Source organism: Dreissena polymorpha, chromosome 2 (genome assembly GCF_020536995.1).
Source record: "Dreissena polymorpha isolate Duluth1 chromosome 2, UMN_Dpol_1.0, whole genome shotgun sequence".
NCBI classification, from domain to species: domain Eukaryota; kingdom Metazoa; phylum Mollusca; class Bivalvia; order Myida; family Dreissenidae; genus Dreissena; species Dreissena polymorpha.
The window spans coordinates 42,313,119-42,328,016 of record NC_068356.1 but is presented as its reverse complement, the minus strand read 5'-3'; the positions used below and the strand labels follow the sequence as shown (position 1 = coordinate 42,328,016).

The following is a 14,898-nucleotide window of genomic DNA, read 5'->3' as shown; positions in this document are numbered from 1 at the left end:
CAGACTAATTGGGGACGAAACTTAGCGCACATGTGTGAAACACCATTTTCTCAGAGCGATAAGTTTGATCTTAACAATTTTCAATGCTACAACATAATATATATGCACACAATAAGCAACATTTGATATTGCCGTTGGCTTACATGATTGTGTTGATTAAAAATAATAATGATTAAAAAGTTACATAAAAACACCACCGATCCACGATCTGATCCTTCAAATTTCATGATTTCACATGGCTCCCTTATAATCAGGCCCGCCATGCAGAGGAGATAGGGGCCACTGCCATCGCTGGACTCTCCCCATCCTACTACAAGCCGGAAAGCGAAGGTGACACTGGTTCAGTTCATTCATATGACTTATTTTCCTCTATTTCTACTAGTTTTCATGTGCATCTTTATGTACAATTTATATAGTAGGAGTGCGTTATTTATATGATTGGAAACATGCGCGTATCCAATCAGATGTGGCAATACTTCCAACTGACGAACCATCTAAAACGATCCGAAAATAGCGGCCACTCGTCGACAACGGTCACTTTGGCAATTTCCATTGACTGACCGCTGTTCTCAGTTTTGACTGTATAAGTAAAACCTGGTCATGAATCATAATTATATGTGTTAATTTACATGCCACACTAAACCGTTTGAGCTTCGTTCTAGAAAAAACGGAACTAAATGCATGAACTTAACGTGTCGTCCCAGAATAAAATTTGTGGTATTCAAAGACTTATCAGGGACACAAGGTGCCTGAACCACGTGACTTTTTCGGCTATGTGTGGGACAATCGGATGTAAACAAAACGTCGCTTCAGGTAACGTATTTGATAATTTCTTCATTATTTCAAAACCATTTAAAAAAACAACAAAGACGAGTGTCCGGTCATTGTTAAAAGACAAAACTTTATTAAGTTTGCGCTAAATTAATTAAGTAATTTTTCCAAAAATTGCAACCGCGTGTTTGAAAACACATGAAGTGAAATGCTATGTGTGGTGTATTTTTGTTCAATCAACAAAAACATTGATTATAATATTGTCGAGGGTTTAAAAAATAGGGCGGACATTGTTATTCTTCATAGATAAGCTACTTACATTGTATGTTAGCGCAAATACATTTAATTCGGAGTGTGTGTATATAAATGTTATACTGCTATGTGTGGGACACATTTTTTAAATGCTATGTGTGGTATACAAGAATTTGCCCGTCAGTTCTGCATTTAATATGAACACAGTTTTGTAAGAATCTAGAACATAAACTTTAGTCTGTCCTGAAAATATATCAAATTAACCAGATGTTACATTATTGAATACTGAAGTAATCGTGTAATGATCAAACAATTTATGTTTAACTGAACATAATTCTTATATAAGCATACATGTTATGTTGAAATATAATATGTCTTTGTTTTACTTATTGTCTTTAAATAGATATAATGACTGATATTTCTGCCTGATTATTGAATTTGGTCCGTTTTTTAATGAATGACAAATAAAATAAGAGCACATGCTTTAAAATGGGTTTTACTTCTATTGTTTTTCAGACTTGAAAAGGATTAGTCGAAAGATCTGAAACGCTTTTAAGGTTCGAAGCTGTGTAAGAACTACATGAACACCATCAAACCACACGGAAGGTGATATGTGGCAAGTTAATTATCAAAACCACAGTGACAGAGACAGGGACCCCGCTTCATTCTGTGATGTTTATGGAAAGCTATTTCAACTAACTATGCAAACATACCATTTAACATGTATTTTTGCATAAGCAAAACAAAGTGTGTGTATTGATATGTGTGTATATTTATGGGTTTTGTATCTATGTTATTACTAAAATTGATTAGATGAATATAAAATCTGATTATGTGTGTTAATAAAACAGGTGTTTCATAACAAATAACAATTTAAATCCAATGATGCTTGTTTGTGGTCTATTCCAATATCATCTCAATATGAACATCTTCGAATCCAATAATGCTTGTTTGTGGTCTATTCCAATATTATCTCCATATGAATACCTGCGGTATATCAAAATAAACACGTCATTAATAATAACATTACTTTATAACTAGCATGCACATGTAACAATAGAAATTAAAGCACCAAATACACAAAGAAGTACATTAGTATTCACAAAGAAATTGTAATCAGTCAATTTATGAATTTGCAAATCTTGCCATTCAAACATATGAATGCTCCAATTAAGTCATAACAAATGATCATCGCCAAAACGTCTTGACTTGTGGGGGTTATTATACCAACAAACATTTTGAATTGCATTAATACTTCATTTACTCAAATTCAAATGAAATCTGAATAACTGAAAATAGTTTGAGATGTTTAATGAAAATACTCATTCGCCCCGGTCATGAAAGGGCGCTGCAAGATCTTGTTACCACTGCACCAAGTAATTATCATTAAATCATATAATGTTGTTCAATTTGTTGAAATGTCAAATTTGTATGTAATGTTTACTTTGATTGTTTTCTTTCCCTGCAATACTTGCACCATCTGGTAATAAAACAAACAGTCATTTAAACTTTTGAGCATTTACTATAAATGTTTGTATATGACAACTTTTCATTGATCAAGATATCAGTACGTCTCTTGAAGGTGCTTCCAAAAATACTTTAATCTCCCTGAAAAGAACAAAATATAAATGAAATAAACTGTTACACTTAAAAAAATAGCATGCGTGCTATATCAGATAGCTCAATAGGATTTAGATACAAATACATGATTTTCCAGAAAAAAAGTTATTAATCCTAGTGTCTATTTGTTTCAAAATACTGTATGATCTCTTTATGCTTATTTAATAACTATCGTTACAGTCAAAAATGCCTACACATTCCTGCTAAAAAAAACACACAACTAACACTTTTTGTAGTTTTGTTGCAATAATATTCACATGACATCTTGCTAAAACAATCCTTACGATTGTGTGTATTAAACAAGTGCACGAGTTGGCAGTAACAATTCACTGAAAATTCAACATTTTGTAACAATCAATTTTATAGAAACGAACAAGAAAAAGTTTGCCCAACGAAACTATTTTCCTGTCCATGCGTGGGTGGCTTTGTGTTAGGAGATCCCCGACCGTGTTTTGACCTCTCTGCCACACTGTTCGCAAACAAATGGCATTCTAAAAGTAAACGAAATATGAATATAAGTTATCGACAATCATGATAATTTTGAGTAACATGAACGTAGAATTATCATAATTAAGGCGCGCAAAACACTACCAACAATGTTTATTGACCAACTTTTGTTATTCAGACAAACTTTAAATATTATTGACGTTAATGTCAATCTTTCGATTCTCTAGTTTAGTTTGTATACCACACATAGCATTAAAAAAAAATTGTCCCACACATAGCATCATTACATTTTCATACACAGACTCCGCATCAGATGTATTGGCGCAAACATGCAATGTATGTAGCTTCTCTATGAAGAATTACAATGTCCGCCCAATTTTTTAAACCCTAGACAACATTGTAATCAACGTTTTTAATGATCGAATAAAAATATACCACACATAGCATTTCACTTCGTGTGTTTTCAAGCTCGCAGTTGCACTTTTTGAAAAAATTACTTAATTAATTTAGCGCAAACTTACTTAAGTTGTGTCTTTTGACAATGACCGGGCTTTCGTCTTTGTTTTTTTGAAAATGGTTTTGAAATAATGAAGAAATTATCAAAAACGTTACCTGAAGCGACGTTTTGTTTACATCCGATTGTCCCACACATAGCCGAAAAAGTCACGTGGTTCAGGCACCTTGGGACAGCACATTCCCTTTTTACGATATTTTTCGTTTCAAGGAAGTCTCATGCAAGCGAAATTCTGGGACGAAATATGGCGCACATGCATCGAGTATTTTTTTCAGAGCTCAGTTCAAATGCATTATTGCACTTGGAGATTACCGATAACTTTTGCGGTGATTTCAGAAATTCTTGTCGAGACTATGTCCCTTATTGCTGGTGCTGCGCCCAACACTCCGTTCTATTATTACGACATCAACTTCTTCACTGGACTTTACAGTAAGTACCGTAGTAAAATAATAGTTTGCAATCGTTCATACACTCTTTTCGAAAACAGGGTTATTTTTGTTTTGATCATACAAGTAGCGTCTGAAATGATCCAAAGGTTTACTATCATCAGAGACAGTCATTTGCAACAGGAATATATGTAGGCTTAGTCAAGTTGTTGTTTTTTCTCCTGAAAATCGATTTATGAACGCGATAATTTTGCAGTTCTATTATTTGTGTGACATTTTTTCATGTTTAATTTCCTGGAAATCTATAATTTGAGGACTCTTTGAAGCAAATGCGACACTTGGCAAGTTTTTATTCTCATCGAATTGTATCGATGAAGGGGTTTTTGCAGTCTCTCTGTGAGCGTATGTAGGTTTTATTCACCGAAAATCCCCCCTTCCCTTCCAGTCAACATCCGGAAGTTCATGGAGCTGGCCAAGGCGCGAATCCCGACCCTGCGGGGACTGAAGAACTCCTCACGGGAGATTCCCGGGTCATATGACTGCACCTTCGTCGAGGAATGCCAGGTGCTCGTCGGCACGGACGTGGTATGGCGCATGCGCGTTTGGTGTGTCAACAATATCCGCTTGCATACTTACTTTGATCAACTTATAAATTATGTTAAGTCTCGGTTTAGAACACTGCCTTTAGAATATCTTTATATGTACCATACTTATAAAAAATATCTTTACTTCATTCAAATACAGATTTATGCTGTCTTAGAATAATAAAATCAATAGCATCACCGGTATTCTCTCTAATTGAAATTCGATATAAATTAATATGCAGCTTTGCGCAAACGGATGGAATTGAAGTAACATGGTCTGATTAATACTTCCCTGTCCAATGTCCCAATCTACTTCACGAATGATAATGGAATTATATAACGTATTTAACAATAATATAATTGCTTCGAATTTTTAAAGGTTATTGAACTAGCAACCAAACCTATTTGCTTTTGTAACTCATTATACTCATGTTACATTAACATCAGTATTGCCAGATGCTGCAATTATTGCCTCTCATAACAATGTAATTTTTTGCTTCTTCTCTGTGTACACGAATAACGTTGTATATTACAGAAGAGTATATTGCATCATACTGTTTGTATGTATTGTTAACCCATTTATGCCTAGTGGACTCTCCCATCCTTCTAAATTGGATCAATTTATTTACACAATTAGGGATGTCAAGTACACTTATTTCTATATTTAGAATATTTCTGGCAGAAATTACTTAAAGCAAACAGCGCAGACCCTGATGAGACGCCGCATCATGAGGCGTCTCAACTTGGTCTACGCTGTTTGCCATGGCCATTTTTTTTCTAGACGATAGGCATAAATGGGTTAAACCACATACATGTAAGGAACACTTGATGATAGTTTGGTCCGCTGGTGTTCGTAGGTATGTCAATGCACAAGATGTGCTAGCAATCTGCAAATTGACGCTGTCTGGTAAATCGCCCGGGCGAACTGTGATCAGAGGTCATCAGTTATAATTGACATTTGAAGTCTTAAAGGGATCTTTTCACGCTTTGGTAAATTGACAAAATTGAAAAAAGTTGTTTCAGATCCGCAAATTTTCGTTTTAGTTTTGATATTTGTGAGGAAACAGTAATACTGAACATTTACCATGCTCTAATATAGCCATTATATGCATCTTTTGACGATTTTAAAACCTAAAAATTATAAAGCGTTGCAACGCGAAACGATTGAATAATTTGGAGAGTTCTGTTTTTGTCGTTAAATTTTGTGAAACTACGAAGATTGCTTATATAAGGTATAAAATACGTCAAGAATGTGTACTCGGCGGAATAGCTCAGTAGGCTGAGGCGTTTTTACTTCAGGACTCTGGCAGGACTCCAGGGGTCACTGGTTCGAAACCCGCTCCGTGCAATGTTCTTTTCCTTTTTTTAATTTTATTCTTGATTTTTTACTGGTGCTTTTACGATCCAATGTTTACATTTATCAATATAAAGCATTTAATGAATAAGTTAAAAAATGCCAAAATCTGTGAAAAGGCCCCTGAATTCAAGAACATACACGAATTTATTTAAGTTGACCCATCTGAATCATTTCAGACGTTTCTGATATAATATTGCAGCTCATATTTGCATTTCTAAATACTGCAAATTTCTTTCACCTTTTAAAATCCATATTTGAGCATAGTTTTGGGAAAACTGTGCACAGTGAATGAATGGCGTAAAGTATTTTTCCAGATAAGCGCGTGCATTCCGCACGGGTACATCCGGGAAGACACTTTCCGCATTTATGGAATTTTGATTTAAATGAATGCTCTTCTAATCTAAAATTAAGTTTTGGCGTCACTGATTAGCCTGTGTTACTGTTGTTTTATGTGTAGACCACTGATTAGCCTGTGCAGACAACTGATTAGCCTGTGTAGATCACTGATTAGCCTGTGTAGACCACTGATTAGCCTGTGTAGACCACTGATTACCCTGTGTAGACCACTGATTACCCTGTGTAGACCACTGATTAGCCTGTGTAAACCACTAATTAGCCTGTGTAGACCAGTGATTAGCCTGTGTAGACCACTGATTAGCCTGTGCAGATCACTGATTAGCCTGTGCAGACCACTGATTAGCCTGTGTAGACGACTGATAAGCCTGCGTAGACCACTGATTAGCCTGTGTAAACCACTGATTAGCCTGTGCAGACCACTGATTAGCCTGTGTTGACCACTGATAAGCCTGTGTAGACCACTGATTAGCCTGTGCAGACCACTGATTAGCCTGTGACGACCACTGATTAGCCTGTAAAGACCACTGATTAGCCTGTGTAGACCACTCATTAGCCTGTGCAGACCACTGATTAGCCTGTGCAGACCACTGATTAGCCTGTGTAGACCACTGATTAGCCTGTGAAGACCACTGGTTAGCCTGTGTAGACCATTGATTAGCCTGTGTAGACCACTGATTAGCCTGTGTAGACCACTGATTAGCCTGTGTAGACCACTGATTAGCCTGTGCAGACCACTGATAAGCCTGTGCAGACCACTGATTAGCCTGTGTAGACCACTGATTAGCCTGTGTAGACCACTGATTAGCCTGTGCAGACCACTGATTAGCCTGTGTAGACCACCTATTAGCCTGTGTAGACCACTGATTAGCCTGTGTAGACCACTGATTAGCCTGTGTAGACCACTGATAAGCCTGTGTAGACAACTGATTAGCCTGTGTAGACCACTGATTAGCCTGTGTAGACCACTGATTAGCCTGTGTAGACCACTGATTAGCCTGTGTAGACCACTGATTAGCCTGTGTAGATCACTGATTAGCCTGTGTAGACCACTGATTAGCCTGTGCAGACCACTGATTAGCCTGTGTAGATCACGGATTAGCCTGTGTAGACCACGGATTAGCCTGTGCAGATCACTGATTAGCCTGTGTAGACCACTGATAAGCCTGTGTAGACAACTGATTAGCCTGTGTAGACCACTGATTAGCCTGTGTAGACCACTGATAAGCCTGTGCAGACCACTGATTAGCCTGTGTAGACCACTGATTAGCCTGTGTAGACCACTGATTAGCCTGTGTAGACGACTGATTAGCCTGTGTAGACCACTGATAAGCCTGTGTAGACAACTGATTAGCCTGTGTAGACCACTGATTAGCCTGTGTAGACCACTGCTTAGCCTGTGTAGACCACTGATTAGCCTGTGTAGACCACTGATTAGCCTGTGTAGATCACTGATTAGCCTGTGTAGACCACTGATTAGCCTGTGCAGACCACTGATTAGCCTGTGTAGACCACTGATAAGCCTGTGTAGACCACGGATTAGCCTGTGCAGACCACTGATTAGCCTGTGTAGACCACTGATTAGCCTGTGTAGACCACTGATTAGCCTGTGTAGACCACTGATTAGCGTGTGTAGACCACTACTAAGCCTGTGCATACCACTGATTAGCCTGTGCAGACCACTGATAAGCCTGTGTAGACCACTGATTAGCCTGTGTAGACCACTGATTAGCCTGTGTAGACCACTGATTAGCCTGTGTAGATCACTGATAAGCCTGTGTAGACCACTGATTAGCCTGTGCAGACCACTGATTAGCCTGTGCAGACCAATGATTAGCCTGTGTAGACCACTGATTAGCCTGTGTAGACCACTGATAAGCCTGTGTAGACCAATGATTAGCCTGTGTAGACCACTGATTAACCTGTGTAGACCACTGATTAGTCTGTGTAGACCACTGATTACTCTGTGTAGACCACTGATTAGCCTGTGTTGTTCACTGATTAGCCTGTGTAGACCACTAATTAGCCTGTGCAGACCACTGATTAGCCTGTGCAGACCACTGATTAGCCTGTGGAGACCACTGATTAGCCTGTGCAGACCATTGATTAGCCTGTGCAGACCACTGATTAGCCTGTGCAGACCACTGATTAGCCTATGTAGACCACTGATTAGCCTGTGTAGACCACTGATTAGCCTGTGTAGACCACTGATTAGCCTGTGAAGACCTCTGATTACCCTGTGTAGACCACTGATTAGCCTGTGTAGACCACTGATTAGCCTGTGTAGACCTCTGGTTACCCTGTGTAGACCACTGATTAGCCTGTGTAAACCACTGATTAGCCTGTGTAGACCTCTGATTACCCTGTGTAGACCACTGATTAGCCTGTGCAGACTGTCGTTTTCTCAGAGAGAGTCTCATATTTTTCTTGCGAACCTGAGAATAATCGTAGCCCGCTAGACATTAGAAGATCAATTCTACCCAAGCATCTTACCTTAATCCAACCAAAAATGCGAATTCTAGCAAGATTTTATGATTTATTAAGTGCCACACACGGAGGTTTTGATTTCATTTGTTTAGGAACACATATCTCCCTCTCCTCTCTCCTCTCGATCACTCTTCTCTTGTTCACGCCTAAAGATACATTTCCGACGCCGTATTACTTACCGTTTCTCTTTTAAAGTTTTATTTTATTCAATTCATCGTAATCCGACAACGATAATTAGGGTTTTATTACCTGTAAACCAACACTTCGTTATTGTCGTTGCGCAAATACATGATTTTACGTGTTATATTTATAATTTTGCAGCAATATTTAAGCTATTTGGCGCACGGCATTTCGGGGGTTGTAGTGGCTTCGTATCTAGGCAACCTGTTTGATGACATGCGCAGAGCGTATCAGACTGGCGACACGGCAAAGGCACTCGAGCATCAGGTGCCGTCATACCTTAAATACAACTGTTTATTGAAAAGTATTGAAATATTATAACTGCATATAACATTTGCATTTAATTATTCAGGACAAACTGTAAGATAAAAGCAAATTTCCCGAATTGTATGATTGTATAAATCTGATTTTGTTTATAAATATTTGCGTTATACGTATAGGTTTAGTTATGCCAACTGTTGTGTTGAAACTTGACAAAGTCTTAATTTCTATTGCAATGACTAATTGACAATATATATTTTATATACATTACAGAACATTGCTCACAAAATCAACAACATTCGGAATAAGCACGGAGGTAACCCCATATTTCACTTCGCTTCATATATGTCATTAGTTTTACTCAGAAATTTAAAGAATATAAAAAATCTAGAATCACTCTAAGAAAACGGGGTTTAATGCATATGCGAGTAGTCGGCACAGGCTAATCAGGGACGATACTCTACACATAAACTGAATTTTCTCAAAGAAGATACTTCCTTTCCAACAACAAATACCATGCAATCGAAAAGTGTCGTCCCTGATTAGTATTTATGAATAGTTTCTACGGAGCGAGTCTCATTTTATTTATCAGCAGACCGTTTAACAAAGTAGATTTCGTTATTGAATCTATTAAATCTCGCTCTGTGATTATTTATGTCGTTTCATGCGCCGACATGTTTAATACCATGTATAATACACGTATAACATGTGTAATTTATAATACAATGTCTACAGCTAAAATTGAGCCCAGTCTTCGGAAAAAACATGCCAAATTCCTGTGTGTAAAGTGTCGTGCCAGATTAGCCTGTGCATTCCGCACACGCTAATCATGGACGACACTTTCCGCTTTTATGATATTTTCTGTTTAAAGAAAGTCTCTTTTTAGCAAAAATCTAGATTTGGCGCAATGTGTCGTCCGTGATCTGCGACGACACTTTACGCAAATGCATTAAACCCCTTTTTCACAGAGCACGGCTCAATTGTAGCTGAGCCATATTTTCAGTTAAAATTCTACAGGAAGTCTTTAATATAAGATGCAAATTCAATTTACTTAATTATTTACATAACAATTTACACCATATTATTGTATATAACGAAGATCGCATTTTCAGGTGGAATTAACGTGGCTAAGGCGATGTTTAAAATCCTGACGGGTCTCGACGCAGGCCCCGTACGTCTTCCGTTACGTTCGCTCAAAGCTGACGAGTTTAACGCTATAAGGGGGGATTTAGTTGACGCCGGGCTAACGGACGTATCCCTGCCCACGGACCAGTAGGGACCCTGATCAGTACCCGATGGTTTTACATCGTTAACCCATTTATGCCTAGCGTTTAGAAAAAGGCCTTGGCAAACAGCGTAGACCGGCGTCTCATCTGGGTCTGCGCTGTTTGCTTAAAGAAATTTCTGTAAGAAATATTATAAATATAGAAATAAATATACTAGACTTCCCTAATTTTGGAAATAAATTGATCCAATTTAGAAGGATGGGAGAGTTCACTAGGCTTAAATTGGTTAATTGTCAAAACATGACCTGTTACACGCTACAGTGGGTGCGGGGAAAATATCATCTACGGAAATCTAGTACGCGACCGATTGGAAAAATATCGAGACTAATAGAACACAACATATAATTAATTCAGACTTAAATATGATTTAGATTTATCGTAACTTTAGTACATCGTTTTTATGATTAAGGATATATATGTGATTTAATAAAAGTATAATCGGAATCTTGTTTAAAAATGTGAGGGATTACATGTCATAACTGATTTATTATTGACGTTATCTGCCGATGCCCATTTCACGGTTCTCATAATTATTGTGAATGGTACGACTTGATAACGTACATTATAGTAATATTTAAGCATACATATTTTTAAATACATGATAACATCTATAAACATCTCTAAACGGAAAGGCCCTTGAATGTACTGAATTCTTGAAAGTAACATTTATCACCTGACATCAGTAATGAGCTTATTATGGCATACTTGTCAGCATTTTGGTTTATGGATTTTTCCACGTTTTAAATACATCTAAATACGGCAACCAAACATTTTTTGTTAAATGTTTAATGATTATTCATCTCAACTTGGAGAGGAACGCAACAGAGACCAAACCTCCCAATAAAATACGTGCATGATTGTGATTTGTGAAGCGCGTCAGAAAAAAGGTTATGATTGCTTGACATTCAAACAACATGCTTCAATATTTAATAACGTAAACGGATCATATGTGGCAAATACACATAAGGGTAAGACGTGATGTACTAGATTTTAATACATATGCAGACATAAACTACTATGTGGCTTCTATAGATTTAGCGTTTTAACATGATGTTCCAAATTTCAAGACACGGATATAGGTCTATGTATGTCTATGAATACATTTTGTTATATTAATATGCCAATCCACGAATCATACTCACGGCCGTTTTGTCATTAGCGTAACATTTTTAGGAGATGCATTAAAGGGGCCTTTTCACAGATTTTGGCATTTTGTAATTTATTCATTAAATGCTTTATATTGATAAATGTAAACATTGGATCGTAAAAGCTCCAGTAAAAAATGAAGACTAAAATTAAAAAAAGGAAAAGAACATTGCCCGGAGCAGGTTTCGAACCAGTGACCCCTGGAGTCCTGCCAGAGTCCTGAAGTAAAAACGCTTTAGCCTACTGAGCTATTCCGCCAAGTACACATGCTTGACGTATTTTATACCTTATATAAGCAATCTTCGTAGTTTCACAAAATTTAACGACAAAAACAGAACTCTCCAAATTATTCAATCGTTTCGCGTTGCAACGCTTTATAATTTTTAGGTTTTAAAATCGTCAAAAGATGCATATAATGGCTATATTAGACTATGGTAAATGTTCAGTATTACTGTTTCCTCACAAATATCATAACTAAAACGAAAATGTGCGAATCTAAAACAACTTTTTTCAATTTTGTCAATTTACCAAAGCGTGAAAAGATCCCTTTAATAAATGATCTAATCAAACTTTTTAGTTGGCGCTAAGGACATGGAAATTTTTGAAAATGTTGAAACAATCTATATTTTTTTATAAGGTTTTGCTGCGAATGCAAAATATTTTGTCTTAAATTTAAATCGGGCAAAAGTTGTGCGATTCATCAAAAATGAATTAACCCGTAAACTCCGGAACGTTTGAAGCTTAATAAGTCAGGCTCCTGTGCGGATTTGAATCAAGTAATCTTTGATTTTACCTTTGTGAAGACAACATTTCCACACAATTATCGCAGCTATGACATCAAACATTTGCTTTCATAACATGCAAGGTATAGTATCAACATAAACATTTGTTTTTGGCCGGTCGACAAGATAATTTTGCATTTTCTACAAAGAGATGGAGCTAATGCCAAGAAGATGGTGCCAATGTGCGATATTTGATTTGACAGTCGAATTACAATATTATTACCACAGGATTTTTTTTTATATATAATTTTCTTTCTACATTACACCTCAACGAACATAAGTTTTCCCCAAACTATTCGGAACATACACATGTTACATTCTAAACATCTAGTTTTAAATATTTTAACACACAACGGTCAATCTCAGCAAATTCAAGTCAGCATCTTGAATAAAAAAGACTGTACAATATATACCCAGAATGTGCAGTACCGTATGCATCCAATAACTAAATCCCAAACACTCTGAAAATATTTCATGTTAATTTTTTTAAATAAGTTTGTTTAAGTTACACACAATTCTTCTTCTCCCTAAGTTTCATACCCTAATTCAAAAGGTTACACACAATTCTTCTTCTCCCTAAGTTTCATACCCTAATTCAAAAGGTTACACACAATTCTTCTTCTCCCTAAGTTTCATACCCTAATTCAAAAGGTTACACACAATTCTTCTTCTCCCTAAGTTTCATACCCTAATTCAAAAGGTTACACACAATTCTTCTTCTCCCTAAGTTTCATACCCTAATTCAAAAGGTTACACACAATTCTTCTTCTCCCTAAGTTTCATACCCTAATTCAAAAGGTTATTTTACGAAAGGGCATAAGGCAACGAATCTTAATTCTTAAAAAAAGTTTAAACATCCTTGACAACATTTTGTAGTAGCTTTATGGGACAACTTTAATCTATAAAAATACCGAGATTGAAGCATATTTACCATATGGTTGTACGTACCAATTTCTTATAGACTCAATTCTTAAAAGTGAAGTATTTCACCAGACATCACAGATTATCAATTTGACATACTTTGCATCATTTAACTGTATCGATTCTCCGTGTTTTGTGAATACATCTTCAAAAGAACAGGAACCATACGTATTTGGTTAAATACTTTTTTTCATACATGAAGTGAACTACGGGAGGTACATCCGAATCAAAACACGTGCATTACTGATAACCGCTTCAGTAAAAAACATGTTATGCTTGTTTGAAATTCAAACAACATGCTTCAATATTAAAATACATGGACTCACAGCAGGAGCGTATTTGGCCACAATAGACTATAGGGTAAGGGTTCGTGTAGTGAATTTAACTATATATGCAGACGTTTGTGGTTTCTATAGGTTAAGCGTTTAACGTGATTTATACCTTTTACGACACTGCAAATCCACGAACCACACGTTAATATCGCGCTTTCTTTAAGGATAAGTAAACTTACGGTACAAACGCTTGCAATATATGTTATATAAACATTTAAAATATGTCTTTTTTTATCAAATATCAATATCTAATTATATCGAGAGTCATGGAGAGTAATAGCGGCGCTGCAAGTGCAGAAAATATCATTGAGCAGATCTGCGGTTGCTCACGTTTCCCATGGCGGTTGCCCGCTCTCATCCATGCCACGAAGACCGTCGTAGCGTTCAGTGTATACGCCTCGATTATCATGACCAACAAGCCCCAACAAGCCGGTGACCAGGTGACTTCAACGCTACCGGATCAATCGGCGACGCAACGGTGTCTTGTGCATCGCTGCCGAACGCGATCTGCTGTTTCCTGACGACGTGTCGTCCGGATATAGCTTATTGTGAGGTGTAGGAGTACGATAACAGGCCGCCCACTCCATGACGGACGTGAGTGCTGTGTTGATAGTTTGTTGCTGAATGCTCCAGGCATTTTTACTTGCGTAGGAACTCGTCACAGGGTCTCACCTGTGGCATTATACAAAGCATCCGCATCTACTTCATAATCGGAAACAATTTCGTTTGAAATAGTTCAGTATGTTTTTATCTATACCCCAAAACCAAGCTGGTGGCAATTATTTCAAAGATATACTTAACTCCGTTGACATTTAAAACACCAATTCTACAAACATAGAGGAATCTTTTAGATGACCCAGTGATAATTGCAATGGAGTTATACAATGTTTAATCATATCATTAAAATTGTGTTATTTATATTTGAGACGCCATATAAAAGCGGGTTGACCAACAGTTTTGCAATGGTCGTCTACTTCAGTATCGGGGCCACATGGGGAAACAATCAAAACAATAACTCTTTTCGCTGTTGTGGATTTTTTTTGGTATCCCCAAGCTTTTTAAAAAGCACCTCCGTCTGTCCGTCCGACTGTCCGTCCGTCCTGGCCACTATCTCCTCCTATACTATAAGCACTAGAGCCTTGCAACTTACATACATGGTAGCTATTAACATATGTGCGACCCTGCACTAGTTGGAATTTTGATCTGACTCTTGCGTCA

General features: G+C 37.2%; 1 protein-coding gene and 1 long non-coding RNA gene across 5 annotated transcripts in view; both read left to right on the top strand.

The window, feature by feature from the left end:
• LOC127866776 (N-acetylneuraminate lyase-like) overlaps nucleotides 1-10,943 on the top strand; it is a 24,903-nt gene extending 13,960 nt beyond the window's left edge. For 3 of the 4 annotated variants that reach the window (XM_052407580.1, XM_052407581.1, XM_052407579.1), the window contains 6 exons: nucleotides 255-330; nucleotides 3,941-4,033; nucleotides 4,436-4,575; nucleotides 9,094-9,219; nucleotides 9,487-9,529; nucleotides 10,326-10,943. In XM_052407580.1, the coding sequence (XP_052263540.1) occupies nucleotides 255-330; nucleotides 3,941-4,033; nucleotides 4,436-4,575; nucleotides 9,094-9,219; nucleotides 9,487-9,529; nucleotides 10,326-10,489 (642 nt within the window). In that variant the 3' untranslated portion in view covers nucleotides 10,490-10,943. The remainder of the gene's footprint in view (nucleotides 1-254; nucleotides 331-3,940; nucleotides 4,034-4,435; nucleotides 4,576-9,093; nucleotides 9,220-9,486; nucleotides 9,530-10,325) is intronic. The other variant, XM_052407582.1, reaches the window with a different exon arrangement.
• LOC127866785 (uncharacterized) lies at nucleotides 747-1,906 on the top strand. Its single transcript, XR_008043103.1, has 2 exons — nucleotides 747-813; nucleotides 1,540-1,906. It is a non-coding gene; the product is annotated as an uncharacterized LOC127866785 (long non-coding RNA).
• Nucleotides 10,944-14,898: the final 3,955 nt, after the last annotated feature.